Consider the following 27,022-nt stretch of genomic DNA (forward strand, 5'->3'; position numbering starts at 1 on the left):
TGCCTGGGTGGCTCAGTCGGTTAAGGATTCAACCTCAATTCAGGTCAGATCCCAGAGTCCTGGGATGGAGGCCCGCATAGGGCCCTCTGCTCAGCAGGGAGTCTGCTTCTCCCTCTCCCTCTGTTCCTCCCCTCATTCATGTTATGCTCTCTCTCTGTCTCAAATAAATAAAATCTTTTTTAAAAAATAAATAAATAAAAAATAAACAGGGAGCCTCTTTCACCAAGGATTTTACAATGTACATGGGTATATAGACAAGAAATAGTAAGCCCTGGATCTAAGTATGCACAGAATGTGATAGAATAGGAGAGGTGCTTAAGCCAGCCTTGGGTGGGCCAGAAGCCTTTCCTTGAGGATATGAGACATCACCTGGGAGGCTCAGTTCATTAAGTGTGTGACTCTTGATCTCAGCTCAGGTCTTGATCTCAGGGTCATGAGTTCAAGCCCCATGTTGGGCTCCTCTCAGGAAAAAAAGAAAAGCACGGTAAGTATCACATGGTAGATCACAGAAGTTTTCAGGAACTTATAGAGTTCATCTTTTGGGGAACCTCAGAAATACACCCAAGGGAGACAAACCAGAACTTGCAAGGACTCTCTGGAGGGCTCCAAAAGCAGGAAGAATGACAACTAGAAGAATATTCATAACGTAAATGGCTTCATTTTAAACTTATGGTAGTCTTATTACAGACACATTAGAAATATATTTCCTGGGCAGCCCCAGTGGCCCAACGGTTTAGTGCCGCCTTCAGCCTAGTGCGTGATCCTGGAGACCCGGGATCGAGTCCCACATCTGGCTCCCTGCATGGAGCCTGCTCCTCCCTCTGCCTGTGTCTCTGCCTGTGTCTCTGCCTCTCTCTCTCTCTCTCTCTCTCTCTCTTTGTCTGTCATGAATAAATAAATAAAATCTTTTAAAAAAAAGAAAGAAATATATTTCCAAAGGCTATGATTAGGGCATAACACCTGCCCCTGGCTTGACCCCTTTTTATCTAGTCTACTTGCTGTCCTTCTAACCTGTCAGGAAACACAGGCACACCATCCCACCTACTAACATTTATGAAGACACAGTTAGGTGAGAAGCCATAAACAGGAAATATTTGCAGCTGAAGAGCAAAATGCTGTCTCGTTCACAAGTAGGTTTCACACCGATCTATTAAGCATATCCTATGTTTGTTCTCAGAAAAAAAAAAAAAAAAAGCAAAAACTATGACCACAAAGGCTTCTGGTTAGCATCGCATTGCCTCTCCTGGGAAATTGGAAGGTGACATATGCTGATGTCTCCGTCTGCTGGAAAGGGGCATAATATGCCCGCAGGGAAGGCTGGACCAATGGAGCCATGGATCAACCATTGTAATGATGGGATAGGAAGGCGAGGTTCAGATTTTCTGTCTTTTCAGAATTAGCACTTTTTTTTTTTTTTACCCTGGAAGTTAAACTCACCACAAATGCCACATCCCACACAACGCCTTTCTCAGGGCAGGTAGTGAGAGGAGAGGAAATGAAAGGGGTCGGCATGAGGAAAGGAAGGCTTGAGAGAAGTCTGAGGACACTGGATGACTCCATGTGACAAAGAGGTACATGCACAGTGCATTAGCAAAACAGAAGCACTGTGAACAAGGAAAAACCACTTCTTTGGAAGTTACTTCTCCTACTCTCTAGTTCAAAGACAGCTGGAACATCTGGACAGCCTTCAATACATCACACTGATCCATTGTACCAGGGTCTTTCAACCTCAGTACTACTGACATATTGGGCCAGATAATTCTTTGCTATGAGGACTGTCCTGAGTGTTGTAGGACGTTTAGCAGCACCCCTGGCCTCTACATGCTATATGCCAGTAGCACCTCCATGTTGTGACAACCAAAAGTGTCTCTAGAGATTTCCAAGCCTATCTTTTGGGGCAAAGTCACTCCCAGTCAAGAGCCACCCCATTACCTCCATGATACCTCACTGAACAGGCAGGATGAGCGATTCGTGGCCGGCATTTTTAAAAAGATTTTATTTATTTATTCATGAGAGATACACAGAGAGAGGCAGAGACATAGGCAGAAGGAATAGTAGACTCATTGCAGGGAGCCCGATGTGTGACTTGATCCCAGGACCCCAGGATCACACCTTGAGCCAAAGGCAGATGATCCATCACTGAGCCACCCAGGCGTCCCCATAGCCACCATTTAGAGCCTTGCTAAGACACATATGCTGGAGAGAGTCCTGGAGTATTACCACGGTCTCAGATCCTTTAGGAATAAGAATGGAGTCGTCCAGTGTCCCCAGACTGTCCCTCAGAAATGAAAGCTGAAGGTTAGGGGAAAATGAAGAGACCATGGACGAAGACCATGAGTACCAGTTGCACGCAGCCCATGATTGAATGCCGCGACAAGGGCCTTAATGCATCCTAGAAATTTTCCTCTTTAAGTTGTCTTGCAGGAAGAGATGCCCAGTGGAACCCTGTAGGAACGGGTCTCCAAACACATGGAGGAATGACTCTGCAGGGAGAATGCCAGTCGACTGCGACAGCTATGAAGGCACACCACTCGTGAAGGTGTTCCCTTCAAGAAAATTTAGTCAAGTCAAATCTTTGACAAGGAAGCCAAGAATACATGGGGAAAGGATAGTCTCTTCAATAAGTGGTATTGGGAAACTGGATATCCACATGCAAAAGAATGAAATTGGACTCTCATGTTATTCAAAAATTAACTCGAAATGAAATAAAGATTTAAGCGTAAGACCTGAGATGGTAAAACTACCAGAAGAGAAGTCAGGGAAGCACTCCTTGAGATTGGTTTGGGCAATAATTTTTTCTGCACAGACAACAAAGACAGACATAGACAGGTGGAATAATGTTCAAGTAAGCTTCGGCATGGCAAAAGAGATAATTAACAAAATGAGAAAGCAGCATACAGGATGGGAGGAAATATTTGCAAATGATATACCTGAGAAGGAGTTAATATCCAAAATTTATAAGGCGTTCATACCTCTCAATAGCACCAAGAAAGCAATCTGATTAAAACATGGGCAGCGGCACCTGGGTGGCTCAGTGGTTGAGCATCTGCCTTCAGCTCAGGTCGTGATCCCGGGGTCCTGGGATCAAGACCTCGTAGGGCTCCTCATAGGGAGTCTGCTTCTCCTTCTGCCTATGTCTCTGCCTTCTCTGTGGGTCTCTCATGGATAAACAAATAAAATCTTTAAAAAACAAACAAAAAGCAGACAAAGGACTAGAATAAATATACTTCCAGAGAAGACATACAAATGGCCAGCAGGTGCATGAAAAGATACTCACCATCACTGATCATCTGGGAAATGCAAATCAAAATCACAAGGAAATATAACCTCACAAACCTGTCAGAATGGTTATTATCAAAATGACAAGAAATAACGGATGTCCATGAGAATGTAGAGAAAAGGGGACCATGTACACTGTTGGCGGGAATGTAAATTGGTGCAACCACTGAAGAAAACAGTGTGCAAGTTCCTCAAGAAATTAAGAATAGGAGGCAGCCGCGGTGGCGCAGCGGTTTAGCACTGCCTGCAGCCTGGGGTGTGATCCTGGAGACCCAGGATCGAGTACCACATCAGGCTTCCTGTATGGAGCCTGCTTCTCCCTCTGCCTGTGTCGCTGCGTCTCTCAATCTGTGTGTGTGTCTCTATAAATAAAATTTAAAAAAAAATTAAAAATAAGGACACCTGGTTGGCTGAGTCGGTGGGGCATTCAACTCTTTTTTTTTTTTAAGACTTTATTTATTTATTAATAGAGGCACACACACACACAGAGAGAGGCAGAAGACAGAGAGAGAAGCAGGCACTATGCAGAGAGCCTGACATGGGACTCGATCCAGGGTCTCCAGGATCACGCCCTGTGCTGCAGGCGGCGCTAAACCACTGCGCCACCGGGGCTGAAGGGCATTCAACTCTTAATCTCGAGGTCGTGAGTTCAAGCCCTATATTGGGTATAGAGATTACTTAAGAATAAAATCTTTAAAATGAAAAGAAATTAGAAAGAGAACTATCATATGATCCACCAATTCCACTTCTAGGTATATATCCAAAGAAAATGAAATCAGGGATCCCTGGGTGGCGCAGCGGTTTGGCGCCTGCCTTTGGCCCAGGGCATGATCCTGGAGACCCGGGATCGAATCCCACGTCGGGCTCCTGGTGCATGGAGCCTACTTCTCTCTCTGCCTGTGTCTCTGCCTCTCTCTCTCTCTCTCTTTCTCTCTCTCTCTCTCTCTCTCTCTCTCTCTGTGACTATCATAAATAAATAAAAAATAAAAAAAGAAGAAGAAAATGAAATCAAGATCTTGAAGGCTGTCTGCACCCCCATGTTCACTGCAACATTATTCACAATATCCAAGACATGAAAACAACCTCAGGGTCTGTCAACAGATGAAGGGATAAAGAATAGTATATATAGGCAGTGGAATATTCTTCAGCCATAAAAAAAAAAAAAAAAAAAAAACAAGGAAATCATGCTGTCACAGCATGAGGCATATCTTGAGGGCACTATGCTCAGTGAAATAAATCAGGCAGAGTAAGACAAATACTCCATGATCTCGCTTACTAAAAAAGTCTAACTCGTAGAAACAGAGAATAAAATGATGGTGGTTGGGGGCTGGCTGGGGGGTGGGGAGATGGGAGATATTAGCCCATGGATGAAAACACCCAGCTATAAGATGAGTAACTTCTGGGGATCTGATGTACATCACTTAAAAAAGAAAAGGAAGGAAAATTCCACTTTGCTCCAAGGAGGGAAGTAAGCTGGCAGCCACCAGCTTCAACGCTTTCAGGACCCACCTCAGCTTTTGGACCCAAACCATGCCCTTTCCTGGCAGCCCCCAGCCAAGGGCTGAGCACAGTGGAGGCGCCAGTGTCTGCCCAATGCAGGACATCATCACTACGCATCAGTCCTTGCCCTTGAACTCTCTGTTCAGATGGCGCTGGCTTGTCAGGTGTGCAGCTCCCCGTACACAAGCAGCATCTCCCCACTTTCCTTTGGCAAGTGTCAGATCTGCATTGCAGTGTGAAAGTTCTCTCAGCCCAATTCTGCTATTTCTTTAGTCTTTAAACAGCCACTGCTAAAAAAAATAAAATAAAATAAACAGCCACTACTTCATCCCCTGCCCCCAGGAAATCTCTTGCACCCCAACTCCCAGCGCATGCCTCTCCGAGGAACAGACATGGTAGTATTATCACGCCCCTCAAGCATGGTCCTACAGGAAAGTGGAGATGGACGTTAGGTCCTACCTGGGAAAAGATGCCATGTTACTTAGCCCACACATCCCCCATCTTGTGCAGCTCTCAATGCCACCTGCTCCACCACGGGTAGTGCACTGGGCTTTGTGCCTGCCTTCAAACAGAAGGGAAGCTCTCGGAAGAGGCACAAAATGCCTTCTAGACTTCATTCCTTCCCTGCTCCCAGTTCTAATTTATTTGTCCTTGCTGTAGTGAAATGCCCAGAGTGGGGGATTCCTGGGCTGGCAGAGGCCCTAGTAAGAAAATGGCTGTCACCCACTCTGAAGGTCTTCATGGACCAAAGCTGCAAAAACCTCACCAGAGTCAAAGTGTCTAAACACCTGCATTGCCTCTCCATGGAGGCGTGCTCCTCCCCCAAGCCAGAAAAACAGAAATCAGGAGGATGTGAATTTATAAAATAATTCACCTTTATTATTTCACTCAACTTGAATATATGTATACACACATGTTCCAGAATCTGTCATATTCAGAGTTACATAGAGTACAACATAATTAATGGGGACAGTCTGTGCCCTGATAAATGGGTTACACTTGAAGGCAACTGATACTTTCAAAAAACAAAAGGGGATGAAATAGATCCTGTCCTCAACACATACATGAAATGGTTAATGTTGAGAACATCCAACCACACCTACCTAGGAGAAGACCCCATAGTTCTCATCTCATCTATGGCCTGCACCAGGAAACCCTCAACATAATCTGCTCAGCCACTGCAGAGCACCACCAGCCTGGAACCAAAAAGTGACCGGAAGTGCAGAGGCCACACACCTCCGAGGCTGGAGCGTGGATGTCACACCGGCCTCAGAGGGCCTCCCCCTAGACTTCCTGATGTGAGATACAGTGTGCTCCTACGGGGTTCAAGACATTATCACTTGAGTTCTCTGAGCTTTACCCTAATTCCTAACCCTCGGGGATGAAAAAAAGAGGAATGTGCAAAGGAGTCTTGAATGAGCTTTTCTAGAGGCAACCTAGAATTCTATCTAGAATGCTGGAACTTGGCGAGATTGTCTAATCTCGACAACTTGACCGTGTCTAGGAATTTTGTTCTTCTCTATTTCAGCTCAATGGTTAGCAATAAAATATTTTGAAACCGCCCAGACTCGTGTTCCTTTCCTAAGGAACGAGGAAGCGGAGTAGACTGGGTCCCACTTTCCATTCAGGTTGGAATGAAGACAACACTGACGAATATCCACCACCCACCCCACCCCACCCCCGTGAGGAAAGGACCATTCTAGGTCTGAGTCCTGCCCCAGGGGGTAACAAGATACCTCAGGGCGCCAGCAGGCCTAGCCCCCTAGAGGCCCACACGAGTCCAGCTTCTCCACTTTCCCATGCCAGGCGTTGGCTGGACATTGCTCGCTGCTCCCCTCTCCTGTATCTGGATCCCCCGGTCCTTCCTTGTGTATTTCTCCCTATTTGACCCTAGGCTGGCCTTGGCCTCGGTCACAGTGTGTGTCCTGACTCCAATCTATGTACACGGGTGACGTGATTCATGTGACTTAATTCTGATCCTCAAAGCCATGCAATCTCCGAAGCCTCTTTCTAGATTTCCCCGCCTCGCCTCATTTCTTCTTTCTCCTTAATGAGCCCCGGCCCAGCCTGAGGATTCATTTACTTACACAGTGCTGGGAGATCTGTAGTGGCTTCCCAGCCCCCAAAGTCAAGGACCTTCCTCCCATCCCACCAGTCCCGCCCTGCCCCGTCCCCAACTGAGGGTGTCTAACTTACAGAGCCTCCCAAGCAAGTCGGGTATCTACAGTAAAATTTCTTTTAAATTCTTTAGTAAATGTTTGGGCTTGTGCTTGTCCTGGCCATTTTTAATGGTTTTGCTAATGTTCTCCCACTTCTGGGGGTACCCATGCCCCCCATGGCTCTCTATCAGCTGATTGGCCATTGTCAGAAGAACTGCTGCCTGGTCTTCCCTGGCTTGGCCAGTTTCTTTGTTATTAAAAGCACAAATTCGCCCCCCACACCTTTTGATTATGTTCTGAAGGGTTCTGTTTTCTGCGTTCTTGATGTAATCTGCAATGTCCACCTCCAGGTCTTCCTTCCGAGTGAACAGCACAATCGTGTACTTCAAAACTTCCTCTCCAAAGATGGTCTCTAATTCCTTCACGGCCCTCTTGTCCTCCTGAGTGAACCAGCCCAGCTGGAACACCAGGACCAGGATCTTGTTCCCTTCTTTACAGCAGGACCAGCAGCGTCTGACTTCCTCCTCTAGCTGGGACGGACCCCCCTCCGCACTGGCCATCAGGCACAGTGAGGGCATGTCCACCACCACGACCTCCTGCTGGCCCCACAGCCTCCTGCTGCTCTGGCACGTCTTGGTGACTGGCTGCGCTCGGAACTGGGAAAGGAAGTCGGGCCTGCCGAGGATGGTGTTGCCCGTGGCGCTCTTCCCAGGGCCGCTCTTCCCCACCAGGACAAGACTCAGGGGCTCTGTCGAAAAGAAAGCAGGAAAGATCTGTGGCCATGGGCTGATGACGTGGGTGCAGCTTCCAAAGTGACGCTAGATGTCACAGCAGAGGATGCTCAGGCCGTGATGCTCAGGGAGCACCACGGCCACCCCCTCACCCGGCAGCTCTCACCCCAAGCAAGGTTCCAGGTGTGCGCTCTGTGACGGGAAGTATGACGTGGACAGCCATCTCTGCCCAGTGCTCATCCACGTCCCTATCCCTGAATTTGCTTCCTGCCTTCTGGTAACTTCTCTGACTCCCTGGCACCCTGTGAGTGCCACCACCTTTATTACCTGTTGCTACTCAGCTGCGTCTAGCCTCCACATCTCATCTCTTGGTCTCCTGTTCCTGCTGCAATGATGACTTCCTGTTGCCAACTAGTGCTAACTGCAGCAAAGTCTCCTTGATGGTTTCAAAAAATTATTCCATAGAATTGACTTTTTATGAAAAAGCAACTGCATAAATCACTGACAGACTACTAGTTCCTTCATTTGGATCACCAAAAATTCATTTCTCATTAAAACCCATTAATCTGAACTGTGCCTTTCAACTGATGAGTTACTATTTCATGGTTATAGTAAAGGACCCACACTCACACTGTTTTGTGTGGCGATGATGGAGAATAGATGTCCCTATAAATGGAATGGCAGAGACAGACACCTCACAATGCGTGTTGGTGGGGGCTCCTTAGGACTTTGCACTTGTACTGTAGTCTCTCTCTTCCACTCTGGCTTTTTTCACCTGTTACCAATATCCATCTTAAAATGAGGACGGAGGAAAGTTCTGTGCTTTCCTGTGCCCTTCCTTCCAGGGAAAATTATTGAATTGCTTATCCTGAACTCACAATCCTATAGTTATGCTTAAAGGATGAAAAATAGATTAATCTTCCAACTCTCTCATATCTGTCACAGATTTCAGGCCCTGCTTCCACACCCTCAGAGGGGATGGTTCTCAAGGACCTCTGTGATCTGCTCTATAAGCCCCATCCCACATTGTGTAGAGGCGTGAACCCTCCATTTCCATCATCGCCACTCCCTCAGCCTCCCTCATGAGTGGCATGCTTAGTCCTCCTTCCTTGCTTCCGATTGCTGGAGGACTCTGCAATGTCTTCCAGCTTTCTGCCAGCCACCCAAACCCTGCCCATTCTCCAAATCCCATTTCAAATTGGGCCTTCTCGGGGATCCCTGGGTGGCTCAGCGGTTTAGCACCTGCCTTTGGCCCAGGACAGGATCCTGGAGTCCTGGGATCGAGTCCCGCATCGGGCTCCCGGCATGGAGCCTGCTTCTCCCTTCTCCTGTGTCTCTGCCTCTTTCTCTCTCTCTCTCTCTATGTCTATCATAAATAAATAAAATAAATAAATCTTTAAAAAAAAATTCAAATTGGGCCTTCTCCACACGGCCTCTCCTAACCTCCCTGCCTGTCCATACTTCTGTAGGAAGCTCCCCAGCACTTGGCCCTCCATGACGGATGTGAAAGGGATCATAAAAAGATACACTCCTTTGAGTCTGTGTTCTTCTCAGATGAGGGCATTTGAAGTGAAGACAAATGGGTGAGTCATGCTGTCCTGGATGAATCTCAGCTCAGGGCAATAGTGCATGTAGCACCGAGTGCATGGGGCCCTCTACTAAAGCAGCAGGTGGTGTGGCTGGGATAAGAAACCCACCTAGTGCCACATGAGGCCTACCTATCATGAGCATTTGGGCTCCCAGTCCTCATCTTCTTTTCTCCAAAATAGCCTCCCCTCTCCAAAGAGAGAAAAGAATCAAGAAATCAAGAGAGAGAGAGAGTGAGCTAGAGTGGGCTTGAGAGAAAGAGAAAAGCAAACCAGAGGTCCAGAACCATCTCATCACCGGTGCTGAAACCTTAGCCCCAGGCAACAGATACACTGCGGAGAAAGTGAGAGATTAGAAAGAGCCAAACTCCTTCCCTCAAGACCTGCACCATCCGGTTGGGAAAGTGGGATAAAGATCAGGAAAGAATTAAAGACTGGGTCTGGACAGTGTGTGTGTAAAGGCACAGAACTTTAGTAACACTAGAGAAAGAGAAAAGTTAGCAGATTGGGTCTCTCCTTTCTATCATCCCTACGCCCTTCTTATATGTTTCATAACTGGTTTCTAAAAGCATCTAGAAAAGGTTTTTAGATGCTGTGTACCTTCCTCTCTGAAAGTGCAGGGCCTGTCCCCGTGCTGCTGTACCAGGCTCACGACTGTTTGCAGGAGCTCCTCTGCCTGGTGCTGCTCCTCTTCTCTTGTCACCCTGTAACTGAAGACGCAGTACCGGTCTTTGCACTTCTTGATGAGCTTGCAGAGAGCTGTATTTCTGCTTTTCAAGAACATCTCTAGATCCTGATCCCCCAGGTCTTCTTTCCTGGTGAAGAGAATGATCAGGTACTCCACGAATTTGTCTCCAAAACTGGCTTGGAGGGTGTCCAGTACCACCTCATCTTTCTTGGAGAAAGAGCCCAGCGGGGTCACCAGCAGGAAGGCGTGGGGGCCCCCAAAGACGTGTCTCCGGAGCTCAGCCTTAATATCCTTTGAAGAAGAGATGTCTGGAGTATCAATGATCACAACTCTTCTCTCTCTCCAGATTCTGCTCTCCAACACAAACCTCCGGGTGACTGACTCTTCACTGAATTTGGTCTCGAAGACTCGCTTTCCCAGAAGGCTATTCCCAGCTGCGCTTTTCCCGGCTCCACGCTTCCCCACAAGCAGGACCTTCAGTTCGTGAATCCCAGGGTTGGGCTCATATCCTGTGGCCTGACGCTGCAACTCCCCTCCCCCTGTGGGACAAAAGGGCAGATTCAGAGTCTCTTCTTGCAGCTGAACGCAGAGATGTGGACAGGTTTTATGCTTTTTCATTCTTGCCAGTTTTTCTAGGCAATGCCCGTGGTGCTCTGAGCAGTAGGACTCTAGTCCCAGTCAGAGCTGCCCATCGTTATAAAACCCACAAAAGGGGCCGTGAATAAATGAAGAGATATGTTAAAAGCTCAAGATTTCCCAGGAACATGAAAATGTTAAACTTGGCCTTTAGTGGTCTTACTCCTTAGATTTCCTTTCATTTTGCTACCAAAGGTAACTGCCTGGGGTATGAAGTCCATGTGCTAAAGCAGGACAAGGGAGAATCTGAGCTTAAAATGCCCCTTGGGAAAAAAAAATCAATGAATAAAATTTTTTAAAATGCCCCTTGGTAGCATATTTATGAAATTCTATACTACGCAGAAATTTAAAAAAAAAAGAAAGAATGAACCATTGATACACAACATGCATGGATCTTCAAAACATGTTAAATGAAAGAAGCCAGACACAAAACCACATGCTATCCAGTTCCACTCTGTGAAGTTCAAGAAAGGGCAGAATTAATCTATGTCTGGATTCAGTTCCCTTTGCGGAGAGGCAGCAGAAACTTGGGAAGTGGTGGAAATGCTCCAGATCTTTATCTACGTGGTGGTCATGTATGTGTAGATAAGTAAAAGAGGTCACTGAGCTATATACACTTAAGATTTGTGTATTTTACTTTATGATAATTGTACCTCAATAAATTACTGTAGAAACCTGTGCACAAAACTGTCTCTGCACACACATGCCCTGTCCCCAACACTTCTCCTTGATCCAAGTTCAGCACCAAACCTACACACCAAGCAAATGGCAGAGTCAGCCACTACAGGAAATATTCAGAGTCTGAGGCACCCTGGGTGCTATAGGTGTGGATTGTCCCTGCGTCTGAGCCAAAGGTCTGGGAGGTGGAATGAATATGGCCTTTAAAGAAAGAAGCCACTGAAATGCTAGTGACAGCATGTCCTTGTTATGCTGTCTTGGGAAAGTTCCTAATTTCTCCAAAATCACCTCACACAAGTCTGTATCCTATAAAAACTCCCTTCCAATGCCCTCATTCTGAGACACTCCATGACTCCCCATGGCATGCTATTTCCTCATGACCACGAAGAATCATTTGGGGACAGGATAGGGAAGTTCCTGGAGGTCTTGGCTGAAAGGCATCAATAGAATTTTAAACCCCTACTTCTGCCTGAGTTCACATATTTCTGCTAAGTTTACTCATCTATAAATGAGAATAATGATAATACCACCCTCTTCAGAGGGCTGTTAAGAGGAATAAATGTATGTGGTTATTATGAGAATTATGTTATATGCTACGAGGATTGAATTATTTATATATTTTTCCAGTACATAATATCAATTGCAATTATCATTAAAATTGAGATTATTATTATTATTACTATTATTATTATTTGGGGGAGTTCTATGAGAACAGAGATTTCATCTATCTTACTCACTGCTGAATATTTGGTTCTTGCACAGAGCTGGCCCAGAAATAACCTGAAAGTCCTTGGTAAAGGGATGGTTGAATTAGTCATATATGCTCTTACTGTGGACAAAATCACACATGCGAAACAGAATGAGGTGGCCTATAGGTATTGACATGAGCAGCGTGCAGGACGTAGCATTCACAGCAATCATTACACTGACACTGAGCTCCATCACTGAATTCTAAGGATGAGTTTTATCCACAAAGGTGATTTCTGCTTTCCCAGTAGGAGTCAACGTTATATAGTCCTGGATCCAGAGCCAGGAAGACAAGACTGATCTAGAAAGAAGCCATGAAAGGGAAGCCCACCTCCATAACATTTCAGAGAAGGCCAGGGACACCCACACCTTGTCCAGAACCTAATCCCAGGTGTTAGGAGTCCCCTGGGGGACAGGCTGTGGACAAGAACCTGAGCCAGGCCTCCAGAGTGCATCTTTGATTCTACTTATCTAATTTCCCCACTACATTTTGATGCATGATGCATTCAAAAGAATGTGAATGTGAACTTAAGGATCATCTTACCATGTGGCTTATCCTCCTTCTGAGACGCGGCTCCATTCACGCTATCCTAGAAAATAAAGGGGGGAAAAAAAGAAAAGAAAAGAAAGGGGAAATATTGCACAAAATCTCATCTTTTCACAAAATAAAGAAATGGAGACAGAAGTATGTAATCCAGAGGAATCGGCTGATTAGAATGTGGTCAAATCAAGGCCACGGTCATGTTCCTTGTTGGCTTTTGTAGAACTGTCCATAATGACGATTGATCTTGAGACCTCACTGCTGCCACCACAACAGGCTTCCCTGAAGTATGAAGATGGGTCTTATTCTCACTCAGAGGAGCCCCACAAATGCCATCTAATTAAGGCATTGAGACTGAAGCTCTAACTTTCCTTCTCCCCGATCCCCCAGCAGTTCCTTCTAAAGTCTTGCAGGGTTTCTGCTGTTCACATAGAAAATCCAGAGGCTTAAGAAGCGCTACTGGACTTCCTGGAGGAAGAAACTAACCCATTGATGTCTGGGATATTCATCTGAGGGACCAGGGAAAGGGAGGAGATTGGAAATGAAGCTCCCACACATCTCCCCACACTGCACCCCAAGTATAGAGATGATGCTTCTTCTGACATAAAAAGCAGGAAAATTTGGAACTTTCTCCCACACAGGTGGGCAAACAGAGACAATGGAGGATGGAAAACCAAACACACAATTGGTATTCCCTTTGCCTGCCCGGGGAAGCATTCTCGCTCCCAAAATTTAAAACTGTCATGGACTCAAAAGAGAAGGTAAAAATGATACACAATCCTGATGCACCTGCTACTCTTAGAAGATTCCAAAACTTTATTTTAATCCTATTTTTGTTAAATCTCCATGCCAGCCAAGGAAATGTTCCCTCTGCTTTCTTACCTGGCCTTATTCCAAACCGTGGCTACCTCCACCATCTCTCCCTGGGTCCTCTCCATTCAGCTCTATCAGACTTCTTTCATCCTACCTGGCACAACTCAAACTCTTTCATGTGTTTCAAATGCAAAAGATTGTCCCAATGCAAATGCTTACGATCTAAAAATTAATAATTTTAAATTTTCCAACCCACTGTAAAAGGAGCAGCTGCTAATTAACATACTTCCTTCTATGTTTTTCTAAGTTTATGCAAATATACACAAGCATATATGAACACACAGGGAGACTTGCTAGGCATTTTGTTCTGCAATCTGCTTCATAATATGTCCTGTATAGCTGTGCAAGTCAGTACATATAGATCAACCCCGTTGTGGTTGGGGGGTTTTTTTGTTCTTTTTTTTTTAGGAGATGCTGTTTGTTACACAGCATGGACAAGGAATATTCCGTACTAATGTAACAATTCCTTTACTGATAGACCATCAGTTTATTTCTGGCTTTCCTATTTCAAAAGATGCCATGATAAATATCTCTATACTTACATCTTTGTACATGTGAATGTTTTATTTCTCCGTAATAGTCCTAAAAGTGGGAAACTTTTTTTTAAAAGATTTTGTTTACACGGGGGTGGGGGTGGGCAGAGGCACAGGCAGAGGGAGAAGCAGGCTCCACGCAGGGAGCCCCATGTGGAACTTGATCCAGGGTCCCCAGGATCAAACCCTGGGCTGCAGGGGGCGCTAAACCACCGCGCCACCACCGGGGCTGCCCCTAAAAGTGGGAACCTTGCTCAGTCTCTGGGTTGTTAGAGTCCTCAATGTCTCCATGACTTAAGTGAACCTTATCTCCATCCATAATAATACTAATAACAATAATAATGGCAGCTAATGATCACTGAATGCTTACATCGCCAGTATTTGCAAGTAACTTATAGGCATTTATTTCATTTAGTCCTCACAGAATTCTCTGAGATATATATTATTATCTCTGTTTTACAGAAGACAAAAAGAAGATCCTGTGTCAACAAAACGGATATGAGGTCCATCCCTCAGGGAGGCAACCACTGCAAGTATATTCACAGCAATCACTTGACCCGCTGGTGGCCATGTGAGGAGTGCCATTGAGAGAAGGTGGGGCGTGGGGGGAAGGCCCTGAGGAAGTGAGCTCACGCTGAGGCAGATGGCTACCCCCGGTATGGGCTAGGATGGAGAGGGAAGGTGTCTAGGTGGACAAAATCACAGGGTGGAAGCTCTAGAGTGGACATGAACGTAAGTCAAGGACCAAAGGAAAGGCCAGTGAGACCAATGCATAAAGAGCAAGTTAGAGGCTGAGGAACCAGCTCAGGACAGTGATTCTGAACTTAATCTAAAGATCAGCGGACAGTCACTGCAGCATTTTAAACAAGAGGGTGTTGTGTTCAGGGTATACTGCAGAGAGCTCATTCTGTGCCCCAGATCCTCTCTGCTGACATCCCTGTTGCAGACAGCCTTCAAGAGAAAGAGAGAGACAGGTGGTTATAAAGGAGAGAGAGGGAGGTCAGACTCAGGAGACCAGAGAGCAACAAGTTCTCTTGAGCCTCACAGTCCTCATCCACAGAACATCAGTACACAGAGCACTTGCAACGACTCCATCCGTTCATGTTCTGGGCCTTAGCAGGTGCTCAATAAAGTGTCGCTTCCTTCTCATTTCCATCCTGTTTGGGCTTAATGCTCATCAGTTCTCAAGAATTTCACTCTGACAAAAACCGCCCCCATGCTGGATATTTGCTTGCTTTATATCTGCTGGCACTTGCATTAAGAATCCTCTCTACCAACACAGACTTTACCTACCGAGTCAGGAACTGATTTGTGTCTTTTGCATAAGCCACTCGACCCAAAGTGTAAGCTCCTCAAAGGCAAAAGCCTGAATTTTTGTATCTCCCTTAGCTACAAATACACTTCCCATTCAAGTTTAGAAGTTAAATAAAATATCACTCTGGCTATTGTGCAGGAAATGGATTGAGGGGTAAGCCACAAGAATGAATGAGGGGAAGGGTGTGTATAAAACAAGACAGGCAAGAACAGAGGCTGGCTTGGACTGGACGGTGCAGGGAGGCATGCAGATGGAGAGAAGTGGGTGGGAGCCAGGCACAGTGACCACACAAGACTTGATGACTTGGCCATCAGTGGCCATCAGTGGCCAGCCAGTAGCCGTAGCAAAGCTAACCTCTGGGCTTAGGTTTGAAGAGCATGATGAGCAGCACGACCATTTACCCACTTGAGAGGAATACAGAAGTTTTAACAGATTTCAGAGGGAAAACCAAAAGTTTGGAAGTGTGAAGCCTGAGATCCTATATGAGAGCTGAGTGGAGATGTCAAATGGATAAGGGAGCAGGATTCAGAGGAAAGGCCTGGACTGATTAATCTGGAAACAGTTAGCGATTGACAGGGTATAAAGCTGGAGGTGGAGAAATGAGGACAGTCTAGAAGTATGCCCTGAAGATGCCAACTTTTAGAGGCCATGTGAGGAGAGCTCAGGAATCTCTGGAGTAGCCAGAAAGGGCAGGAGGAAGAAAACAAAAAGAGCATAGTTGGATTGAAGTCAAGGGAAGAGAGGGTCCATCTGTGTATCCAATATTGTGAGGGATAAAGTTAGGTAAGGACTTAAATGTATCCATTTAATTTGCCAATAATGTCCAAAGTCCAAAATGCAAAGGGTAATACTCAAGGCACCCTATGGTCTGGTACCTCATCTTTCTAGATGATGGATGAATAGCTCCTTAAACAAAGTCAATGGCCCATCGCACAAGGTGACACCTCACTTACCTGTGCCCAACATCCGTCCGTGAGCTCTAGCCACAGAGATCCTTGCAGACCTTAAGAATTTCTTTTTTTAAAAAAAGATTTTATGTATTTATTCATGAGAGACAGAGACATAGAGGGAGACGCAGGCTCCCTGTGGGGAGGGACCCCAGGAATTTAGGAACCCGACCTTAAGGATTTCTTACCAGGAATCCACCGCCTTGGTTTCTGAACTTCATGATATAGGGTCCTCCGTTTTCACCCACCAGACGCCGCACCATGCCGAGGAGCTCCCTCACCTGGCCGACCCGCTCCTCCTCGCTCCCCTTGTTGTTCAGAGCACAGTACCGGCCTCCACAGTTTTCAACCAACTCCCTGAGGGAATCTAACCCTTCGATGTAATCTTGCACTGAGTCTCCCTCCAAATCATCCTTCCGAGTGAAGACAACAATCATGTACCTCCTGGCTTCGGCTCCAAACACCTCCTGGACGCCACAGACCACCTCTTTGTCCTCCAGCTCGTAACAGCCGATGGCAATGACCAGCAGCAGGACGTGCAGGCTGGGCGCACAGAGCTCCAGGCAGCGCTCAATGTTGCGTTGCTTGTCTTCGGCCCGAGACATTGAGGAGAAAAGGTAGGGGGTGTCGATGACCACAAGTGTCCCCTCTCCTGTGGCCCTACTCTCTCTCTGGCACACTTTCGTCACCATCTGGTTACTAAATTTGGACACAAACATGGATCTGCCCAGAATAGTGTTTCCAGTGGCACTTTTTCCTACACCACTTCTCCCTAAGAGGACAAGCCTCAGTTCTGGCCTGGAGCAGCCTGGCTCTGGCTCCCTCTCCTGACCCAGGCTCTCGTCGGTTCTGCTGGGACAGAAAAGCAACACATCAATGTTCAACTCATGCAAGAGTCAACAGAGGCTCGGCAGGAAAATGCATTCTCTTTTTTAGATTTTCCCCCAAGGATTTGGGCTACTGGCATCAACTCAGTGTAGATGGGGATAAGAGACCCTGTGTCCTAGGATCCTTTCTGTGCTCTTGTCCCTGGAATAAATCTATATTAGTAAGATGTCACACACTATTGGTTGGCTAAACACCAATCCCCTTCTCTACATTCATCACCCACTATACACCCTAGGGGAAATGTAGACACTACGAGAGACAGAACAATGAATGACCCTCACCGAGATGTCCATGTGCTAATCCCTGTAATCTGGGACTACGTTACCTTACACAGTAAAGGGGTCCAGGTGGACCCAACATAATCATAAGAGGTCCTTCCAAGACGAAGGCAGGAAAGTCATGGTAAGAAAAAGGAGATGTGAGGACACAAGCAGAGGTCAGAGAGTGAGACAGATTTGAAAACACTACACTGTTGGCTTTGAAAATGCAATAAGGAGCCACGACCCAAGGGGAATTCAGGCAGCTTCTGGAAGCTAGAAAAGGCAAGGAAACAGATTCTCCCACATAGCCTCCAGAAGGATCCTGCCCAGCACCCTGATTTTAGGACTTCTGACCTCCAGAACTATAAAATAGTAATTAGGTGGGGTTTTAACAACTAAGTATGTGGCAATGTGTTACAGCAGCGACCTAAACTAGTACACTCTCTCTCCTGGCTTCCTTTCAACCAGAGGTGGCCATGTGACCCAGCTCTGCCTAATGACAATTGAGGGAACATTTGCTTGGCCCTTCTTCTTTATTTGGAATTTAAATGCAGTAACTGGTGTGTGTAGGTGGGGGGGGGGGTTTCTGGGTGACTCAGTTGGTAAAGCATCTGCCTTTGGCTCAGGTCATGATCTTGGGGTCCTGGGATCGAGCCCCACATCAGGCTACCTGCTCAGCAAGGAATCTGTTTCTCCCTCCCTCTCTCTCTCCCTCTGTGCACTCTCTCTCTCTCTCCCAATCTCTCTCAAATAAATAAATAAATAAATAAATAAAATCCTTTTTTTAAAGATTTTATTTATTTATTCATGAGAGACACAGAGAGAGAGAGGCAGAGACACAGGCAGAGGGAGAAGCAGGCTCCACGCAGGGAGTCCGATATGGGACTTGATCCAGGGACTCCGGGATCACACCCTGAGCCAAAGGCAGGCGCCAAACCCCTGAGCCACCCAGGGATCCCCAATAAAATCTTTTTAAAAAATAAATGTAAGTATGGTATCTGGAACGGCAGCAGATATCACCAAGGCAATGAGGTAACCAATAAGAGAACCAAAGGCCATCGTCCACCATCATGCTAAAGGACCACAGAGCAGAGAGAAGAATCTCTGGTGAAATCACCGAGCTGCCGAAACATCCCTGCGATCACTCTCTTGTTAAGAAAGCAGCTGGTATTCTAAGGAGTCAGCTGCTGCTGCTCCAAGTGTGGTTCGCAGATTAGTGATATTGCCAATAATTGAGGTCGCGTTAGAAATGCAGACTCTCGAGCTCCGCCCAGACTTCCCGAACAAGAATGTGTAATTGGACAAGTTCCGGGTGATTCTCATGACCATTCAAGCTTGAGAAGCACCAGCGTAAGCCACCATCAGTTCAGGGTTGGCCTTCCCAACTGAACCCGGACCCACTTGAAGGGCCAAGTTTCCCAACGCCACATCTTTCCAAATGATTCTTTCAGGTCCCAGGTGCCCGAATTCCCACGAGTCTCATTCCTGGGTAGTGTGTTTTGTCCATGAGATGCTCACGTAGTCTTTTCCCGAACCAGAAAACCTTATTTCCTGAAACCCAAGTGACTTAGTTTGACTCTCCTTAAAATATAACTGTAAGGGGCAGCCCTGGTGGCTCAGCAGTTTAATGCCACCTTCAGCCCAGGGTGTGATCCTGGAGACCCCGGATCGAGTCCCATGTTGGGCCCCCTGCATGGAGCCTGCTTCTCCCTCTACCTGTGTCTCTGCCTCTCTCTCTCTCTCTCTCTGTCATGAATAAATAAATAATCTTTTAAAAAATCTTCATTAAAAATATAATATATAACTGTAAGTCCTCATTATGTGATCGAGCAGGTTTCAACACCTTGCTTTGGTTCAAAATCGTCGCACTACTCTTGGCTTCTTAATCCTCCGTAGGACTTTGAAAATCAGTTGTCTTCGTGTTTGGGACCTCCCGTCGAAATCTAGAATGCCACTGCACTGAATATGTAGCTCAGTTTTAGAAGAACTGGCGTCTTCGATAGCGTTGATGCTCCCTTCACTCTTTTTGTGGGTCAGCTTTAAACATGTTTAAACAGGATGGGCAATTATTTCTTTCTGACCCATAAACTAGGAGAAGTGACTATCAAATTTAAAACTGTATTGGGAGACACTTGCTGTCTTTTCATTGGTTCCTAATATTATTACTGTCTGGCTGGAGAGTGTCTGTATAAAATATTTGTCGCTGGTTGAAATTTACTTTTTAGCCCAATAAAATTTTTGTCAATGGTTAACATGGGCTTAAAAAGAATGTGTAGGGCGCCTAGGTAGCCCAGTTGGTTAAATGTCTGCTTTGACTCAGGTCATGACCCTGGGGTCCTGGGATCGAGTCCCACATCAGGCTCCCTGCTCAGTGGGGACCCTGCTTCTCCCTCTCCCTCTGCCTGCTGCTCCCCCTGCTTGTGCTCACTTGCTCTCTCTCTCCCTGTCAAATAAATAAAATAAAATCTTAAAAAGGAATGTGTAGCCTGCAATTGGGGGTGCCTTTCCCAGTCAGGGACCCCCCACTTCAGCTCTGCCACCTAAGCTCCAGTTATCCAGAAGCTCCAGCATGTCCTGGCCTGCACCACCCTCCTGTCTAATTGGAAATTCCTCCCCATTCTTCACCCATTTAGCTGAAGTGTCATCTCCACATCAAGCCTTTTGTGGTTTTTCCAGGTTGAAGCAATCATGAGCTCTTTCCTGGACTTCTGTAATAACACTGTCACTGGTCCCCCTGCTTCGTCCCTTCTAGGGTGTATTGCCCATCAACAGCCAGTGTGATCCTAACCAAGAGAGAGATACTGTCCCTCATCAGTTCAAAATCCCCCAAGGGCTTCCCACTGATTGAAAGTAACAGGTAAAGCCTTTTGCCATGCCCGACAAGACCCTACCCAATCTGGGCTCTAGCTGCCTCTCCTATCTCATCTCCCTTGCTTTGTCTGCTGTAGCCACACCAGGCTCCCTGTTGTTCCCCATTCAACCTTGGGGCTTGGTGCTGGTTGTTCTCAAACTAGAACATTCTTCCCCCAGACTCGTGTGAGGCAGATTCGCTTCCTTTAGGTCTTTACCGAATTGTCCCTGTGGTACAGAAGGCCTTCTGCAGTCATCCTATAATTAAGAGCAACAGGCTCTCCTGCACCCCACCAATACTCCGGGTGCCCCCCACCCTGTTCTATTTTTCTCCCCAGCAACCACTACCACCACCACCTTTCACATTGTGCACTGACTTATTGACTTGCTTCTCACTTTCTTTTTTGTCTCCCCACCCCTGAAAGGGAAGTCTTGGGAGAAGGAGGACTTGCCCTGTTTCGCACAGCACCACATCTACAGCTTAGGAAGGCATTGGATGAGGACAGCAGCCAAAGGAAGTGAAGAGTGGAGCCCTGGGAACCCTGGGGGCTGTGAGAAGCCCTGCTGCAAGGAATGTCAGAGGACAGGAGAGGCAGTGCACAGACTCCTCCTCCCAAAAGCCTCACCATGAAAAAAAAAATGCAGGGTACTCAGGAGTGAGGTGGGGAGAAGCTTATGGGGCACAGGTGGAGGCCTGGGCTGTTCTCTCCATCTGTGTCTCTGGCTCTTCGCAGGTGCAGGAGGTGAAGCCACATCGCCTGGAATATACACCCCAGAGCTGTCACACCAGAGAAAAAGAGACTTCTTGGAAGCTGATGTCCAGTCACTGTTGGGACACTTCTAAGAGGACCTTTGTCCCCCGACATACCCATGAATGAAGAGACCCTCTCCCTAACTCTCCATCCCCTCAGTCTCCTCTCTTTTCCCCAGGACGCTGTTACTGTCTGGTACGATTTACTTTTATTTTCTCTCTTCTGCTCTTAGTATGAAACTCCTTAAGAGCAGAGACCATGCCTGTGTCCCTAAGCCCTGATATTGTGCGTGGCGTGTAGCATACGCTTCTAAGTGGTGTGAAATGATCATGGGGAAGGGAGGTGAGGAAAGGAGAAAAAAGGTTTTTAGAAATGAAGAGGGACGGCCCCCCGGGTGATTCAGTTGGTGAAGCGTCTGCCTTTGGCTCAGGTCATGATCTTAGAGTAGCCCAGCATTCAGCTCCCTGCTCAGTGGGGAGCCTGCTTTTCCCTCTCCCTCTCCCTCTGCCTCTCCTCCCTGCTTGTCCACTATCTCTCCCTCTGTCAAATACATAAAATCTGTACAAAAAAAGAAAGAAGGAAGGAAGGGAGAGATTGAAGTAATGTCACTTTGAAAATAATAAAAGTTGAGGGGGCAAGATGGCAGAAGAGTAGGGTCCCCAAGTCACCTGTCCCCACCAACTTACCTAGATAACTTTCAAATCATCCTGAAAACCTACGAATTCGGCTTGAAATTTAAAGAGAGAACAGCTGGAATGGTACAGTGAGATGAGTTTGCACCTCTATCAAGGTAGGAAGACGGAAAAAAAGAAATAAAAAGGCATCCAAGGGGGAGGGGCCCCGCGAGGACCCGGGCTAAGGCCGGGGCGAGTGTCCCCAGGATAGGAGAGCCCCATCCCGGAGGAGCAGGAGCTTCACCAATCTTGGGGGGGGGGGGGGTGGGTAGGCGCTCACAGGGAGTTGGAGCAGGATCCCAGGAGGGGCTGGGATGCCCTCAGGCTGCCAGGGGCACCAACAGAGGACCTGTGCCCCGGGGAAAGCGCCCCACCTCCGCGGCCGAGCTCCCTAAAGGGCCGCAGCGCGCACACACACGGCTGGACCCGGGAGCAACTCGAAGGGGGAGGCTCCACGTGGAGGGAGCTGTGCAGCCGGGAGCGCGATCCCAGGAGCGCAGGCCCGGAGCCCAGGGCACTGGGGGACACAGCCCAGGATCTGGCACTCCCCCCGGGACAGGCAGAGGTCAGGAGGACACAGGGCAGCAAGGATGCCCCAAGCTGGGCAGATCAGCGCCCCCAACCCCCAGAGCATCCAGGCCCCTGCAGACTGGGAGCTGACTCCAGGGCTGGAGAGCTGGCCACCGCCACTGTGGTTGTCCCTGGGGGCCCTCACAGGGTAAACAACCCCCACTGAGCCTCACAGTGGCCTCACCAGATAAACAGGATAAACAACTCCCACTGAGCCCTGCACCAGGCAGGGGGCTGAGCAGCTCCCCCAGGTGCCCACACCTGAGAATCAGCACAGCAGGCCCCCTCCCCCAGAAGACCACCTAGAGGGGTAGGGGAAAAGCAAGTTATTGACCAAGCAGCACTGGAAAGTTCCAGGGGAAGTGGAGGGATTTACAATATACACAATCAGAGGATACTCCCCCTTGTTTTCTGTTTGCTTCCCCGCCCCCTTTTTTCGTTTTTTCATCTTTTTTTTTTCTTTTTTCTCTTCTCTTTTTTTCTCCTTTTTCCAGTACAACTTGTTTTTGGTCACTCTGCACTGAGCAAAATGACTAGAAGGAAAAACTCACCTCAAAAGAAAGAATCAGAAACAGTCCTCTCTCCCACAGAGTGACAAAATTTGTATTACAATTGAATGTCAGAAAGCCAATTCGAAGCGCTATTATAAAGCTACTGGTGGCTCTAGAAAAAATCATAAAGGATTCAAGAGACTTCATGACTGCAGAATTTACATCTAATCAGGCAGAAATTGAAAATAATAAAAGTGAACTAACTTTATATTGTATCCCATTCAGTGAAGTGTTATGTTTTTTGTGCATTAATTTCTTTTAAATAATAATAAAAAAAAAAAGATACTAGTGGGTGAGCAGCTGAAAGAAGCAGACACCTCCAGCAGATCTGAAGAAGAAAGGGATTTATTTCCCACCTAAGCTCCACTGTTTTACATGATTGGTCACCACAGTGACTAAATTGGTCCGCTGAACTCCTACCTGAGAGGGGGCATATTCAATCAGGACACCCCCACCCTCACCGTCAGGCTCTTCCCCTTCTCCCTGTGGACAATTGCCAACCTGTGGGATTTTCTCCCCCGCATATAAGAACTCTTTTAAGGGGGCACTTGGATGGCTCAGTTGGTTAGGTCACGCATGTGCCTTTGGCTGGGCTGGGCTCGTTGTTGTCCTGGAGCCCCGGAGTCCTGGGATGGAGTCCCCCATGGGGCACCTGCTCAGCAGGGAGTCTGCTTCTCCCTCTCTCTCTGGACCTCCCTGCTTGTGCTCTTTCTCTTTTTCATATAAGTTTAAAAGAAAAAAAAAACACTTTTAAGGATAAAAAAGGGGATCCCTGGGTGGCGCAGCGGTTTGGCGCCTGCCTTTGGCCCAGGGCACGATCCTGGAGACCTGGGATCGAATCCCACGTCAGGCTCCCGGTGCATGGAGCCTGCTTCTCCCTCTGCCTATGTCTCTTCCTCTCTCTGTGTGTGTGTGTGTGACTATCATAAATTTAAAAAAAAATTTTTTAAATGATAAAAAGGAGCCCAAAACCCCCCTCCCTCCCTCTCTCCTTTATCCACATCCCCCCAGACGGCTCTGGAGACCCCAGCAGGTTAACAAAGAGGGAAAAAGTTCTCTCCAGAACTCTCCTGAAACTCTGCAGCAGCCTGCACTTCTCAGGATCTAGCCCAAGGGTACGTGGCTTCCGTCATCCAAGCAAAGCTCCGATGGTGTGGAGATCTGTCCCACATCAAGAGGCAGTTCACCCCACAAAAAAAGATGGCCAGGGAAGCTCCCAGAACCCAGCCTGGGGAGGACCCAGCCCCAGCGCAGCAGGTCAGTCAACAGGAGGAGGAGAAAGAGTTCAAAGGTGAGAAGCCCGGGAGGTTTAAGTCTTGCTTTTGACAACCACTGGCGCCTTCAGTGCTCAGCTGACGGGACCCAAGAGTGCACGGGATGGAAAACACTAGAAACGTGAACGTGGACGAGCGGCGTCCGAGCTGCCAGCTTTGCAGGGCTGCTGGGCAGCCTCCCGCCCTCTCCCTCACGCCCAGACCCAAGCCCCCCCGCCCCCCCGCCCCCCTACCCCCCCCCAGGGCAGCCACCTGCTGCGACCCGGACCCGCGCCGGCGCGCACGCACCTGGGTCCGGTCCCCGGGCGCGTCGCAGGCTCCATGGCTCTGGGGAAGCCGCTGAGGTCCCCGCGGGCGGCGGGAGGCGCGAGCAGGGGCGGGCGGGGCGCCGCCGGACCGGGATCTTTCTGACAAACTGCTTCCGAGCAGGAAGAGGTTTCTAGAAACGGGACGCGCACCTAGGCCGTCGGCGGGGTGGGTGGGGTGGGGTGGGTGGGGGGCGTGCAGTTCGCTCGGGGCCGGGTCACCTGGTGAAGACGGGGGCGGGGGTGGGGCCTGGCTCGCCCCCGCGCGGCCGCCGCCGAAGGGCAGGGGTGGGGACGCGATCGCCGATCGCGGGGAGGAGGAGGAGGAGGCTCGGGCTGGGGCTGCGGCGCCGCGGGGGCTGGGGCCCAGGACCAGCTTCGGGAGGGTCCTCGACAGGGTTATTGCGCGGGGGGCCCGCCCCCGGGACGGACGCCGCGGCGCCTGCAGAGGCCGAGCCGGCCAGTGGCCTGTGCGGGACGGGGACGGCGCCCGGCAGGTGGTCCTTCAGGGTGACCTCCGCCGCCCCTCCCCAAGTCCGCCGGGCCGAGGCCGGGAAGGCGCTGCGTCCCTTCTCCCACCCGCACCCCCCAGCAACGCCTCACACCCTTCCAGGGGGACCCTCCAACCTCACCGCAGAACGCGCTGCCTCCCAGGCCAACAGGTCCTTTCTAGGGCAAGTTAAGACCTTTGAAATGCTAGAGCTTTCGAGCTTTCCAGTAGCTTATAAACGAAGCCCTTCTGAAAGCTTTCTACGGCAGAAGGCAGCCCAACACTGGGAAAGACTTACTTTGTTATGGGTTTGTGTTGGTTTTTTTTTTTTTTAAGATTCATTCATTCATTCATTCATTCATTCAGAGAGAGAGAGAGGCAGAGATACAGGCAGAGGGAGAAGCAGGCTCCACGCAGGAGCCCGAGCGGGACTCCATCCCGGGTCTCCAGGATCGACACCCCAAGCTGCCTTTGTTACGGTTTTTAAAAGGCAACACACACATAACATTACATAAATTTACCGTCTTGGCCATATTTAAGTGCACAGTTCAGGATCCTCAAATACCTTTGTTGTTGTGCAAAGAGCTCCAGAACTTTCCAGTCCTGCAACAATGAAACTCTGTGCTCATCAGCCCCCTAATTCTGGTCCTCCACCCCCAGCCGGTGGGAACCACCTCTACTTTCTGTTTCTGTGATTTTGAGGGCTTCGGATACTTCCTATGGATGGAATCAGACAGTGTTGGCCATTTCGTGATTAGCCTTATTCTCTGAGAGTAGGTCGTGTCCTGGTGGTTCATCCACACACCAGGCTCTGGTACTTCCAGAGACCCAGAGGAAGGATTGGGGGTGGGGGGGACAGGTCTTGAGGGGCTGCTCTGTCCCAAGGGATCCACCTCCCCTTGGGCTGGTCTTCACATTCTACCTCATTAGGAAGCCAAAGAAAGCCTGGGGATACTGACACTGCCACCCAGGGCTGGGATCTACACAGGCTACATCTTGCTGAGAAAAGCCTCCCGCGTTCCCCACCCTGTGGATGCCCCCAGTAAGGAGGATCTGTTCTAGAAACAATCTCCACCCTCTTTTGGGTGCTAGATCAATTCACATAAAATCAGTTCACTAAAATAATTAGATGAAAAGCCTTCAATCCCATCCTGTGATCATCCCAACCATGTGGCTCCCAAGAGTGGAGGTCAGTTTAGGGCCAGAGAGTCACAGCCCCAGTGGAATGTCATTTCCCCAAAATAGAGAAAATAGTCCATTGAGTTCAGAAAAAGCACTCTTGTTCTAAAGTATGAAGCATTTGGGGGAGCTTTCTGAGTAAAACCCCAGCTTCATGTAACTCCTCATTGATTTAGCAAGTTGATCATTCGCTGAGTCGACCATTTTTTGCAAAATGATCTCAGCACAAGGGCCTGTGGAAAATCGAATTTTGTGGGGGAAGGCTGGTTGGGCGGGGATCTGGGGGAAGGATGGGGGTTCCCTGCCCCCTAGTGGCTGTGTGGCTAATGACAAGGGCAGCAAAAGCGCCTCCCCAGCCCTACTCTCCCTTCTCCCTTCTTCTCAGAGCGGGCAATGAGGGAGAGGGCTGGCCTTCTAAGAATCATATAAGCCTGGAAGGCACAAACTGTGCAAATAAGGAGTCGTCTACCGGGCCACGCACCGTATTAGACACAGGGGCTCAGAGACCTGCAGGACAAATCTCCATTCAAGGAGCTCAAATGATGGGAAGAGGGACTGCACCTGTGGTTATAGGCCAATATAACATGTGCTGTCATAGAGATGTGTTCGGGGTGCCATGGGAGCAAAGGGGAAACGCTGTAAACCCTACAAGGCGGAGAAACAACCAGGTGGGGAAACAAAATAAACCGTTCATTTTCTCTGGCAGATACTGTCATGGAAGATATAATAAGACACGGGAGGAAGAATCTGCGCACCGGAGCTTCCGCCTACCCTAAGTCCCTACGTCGTGGATGTGTGCTTTTTGTCCCCGGCAAAGCACACTCAGGCAGAGAGAATGGCAAACCCCGTGGGCACAGGTGCGTGGGGGTGGGGATGGGGTCAGGCTGGGGGTAGGAAGACCAGCCAGAAGGTACTGCAATAGTCCAAGCTAGATACATAGGGAAAGAGAAACAGATTGATGATGTATTTAAAAGATGGAAACAACGAAATAATCGCTAAAGAGGCTAATTCAGGGT

At 48.3% G+C, this 27,022-nt stretch overlaps 1 protein-coding gene across 1 annotated transcript; it reads right to left on the reverse strand.

The window, feature by feature from the left end:
• Positions 1–5,636: 5,636 nt before the first annotated feature.
• GIMAP8 (GTPase, IMAP family member 8) lies at positions 5,637–25,001 on the reverse strand. The gene is made up of 6 exons (XM_041753407.1): positions 24,970–25,001; positions 24,321–24,471; positions 16,402–17,062; positions 12,549–12,594; positions 9,856–10,482; positions 5,637–7,686 (listed from the first exon to the last, which is right to left on the reverse strand). Exons 2-6 carry the CDS (start codon positions 24,353–24,355, stop codon positions 7,001–7,003), a joined length of 2,055 nt encoding a protein of 684 aa, XP_041609341.1. The 5' UTR covers positions 24,356–24,471; positions 24,970–25,001; the 3' UTR covers positions 5,637–7,000.
• Positions 25,002–27,022: the final 2,021 nt, after the last annotated feature.

Source organism: Vulpes lagopus, chromosome 4, assembly GCF_018345385.1.
Source record: "Vulpes lagopus strain Blue_001 chromosome 4, ASM1834538v1, whole genome shotgun sequence".
Taxonomy (NCBI): Eukaryota; Metazoa; Chordata; class Mammalia; order Carnivora; family Canidae; genus Vulpes; species Vulpes lagopus.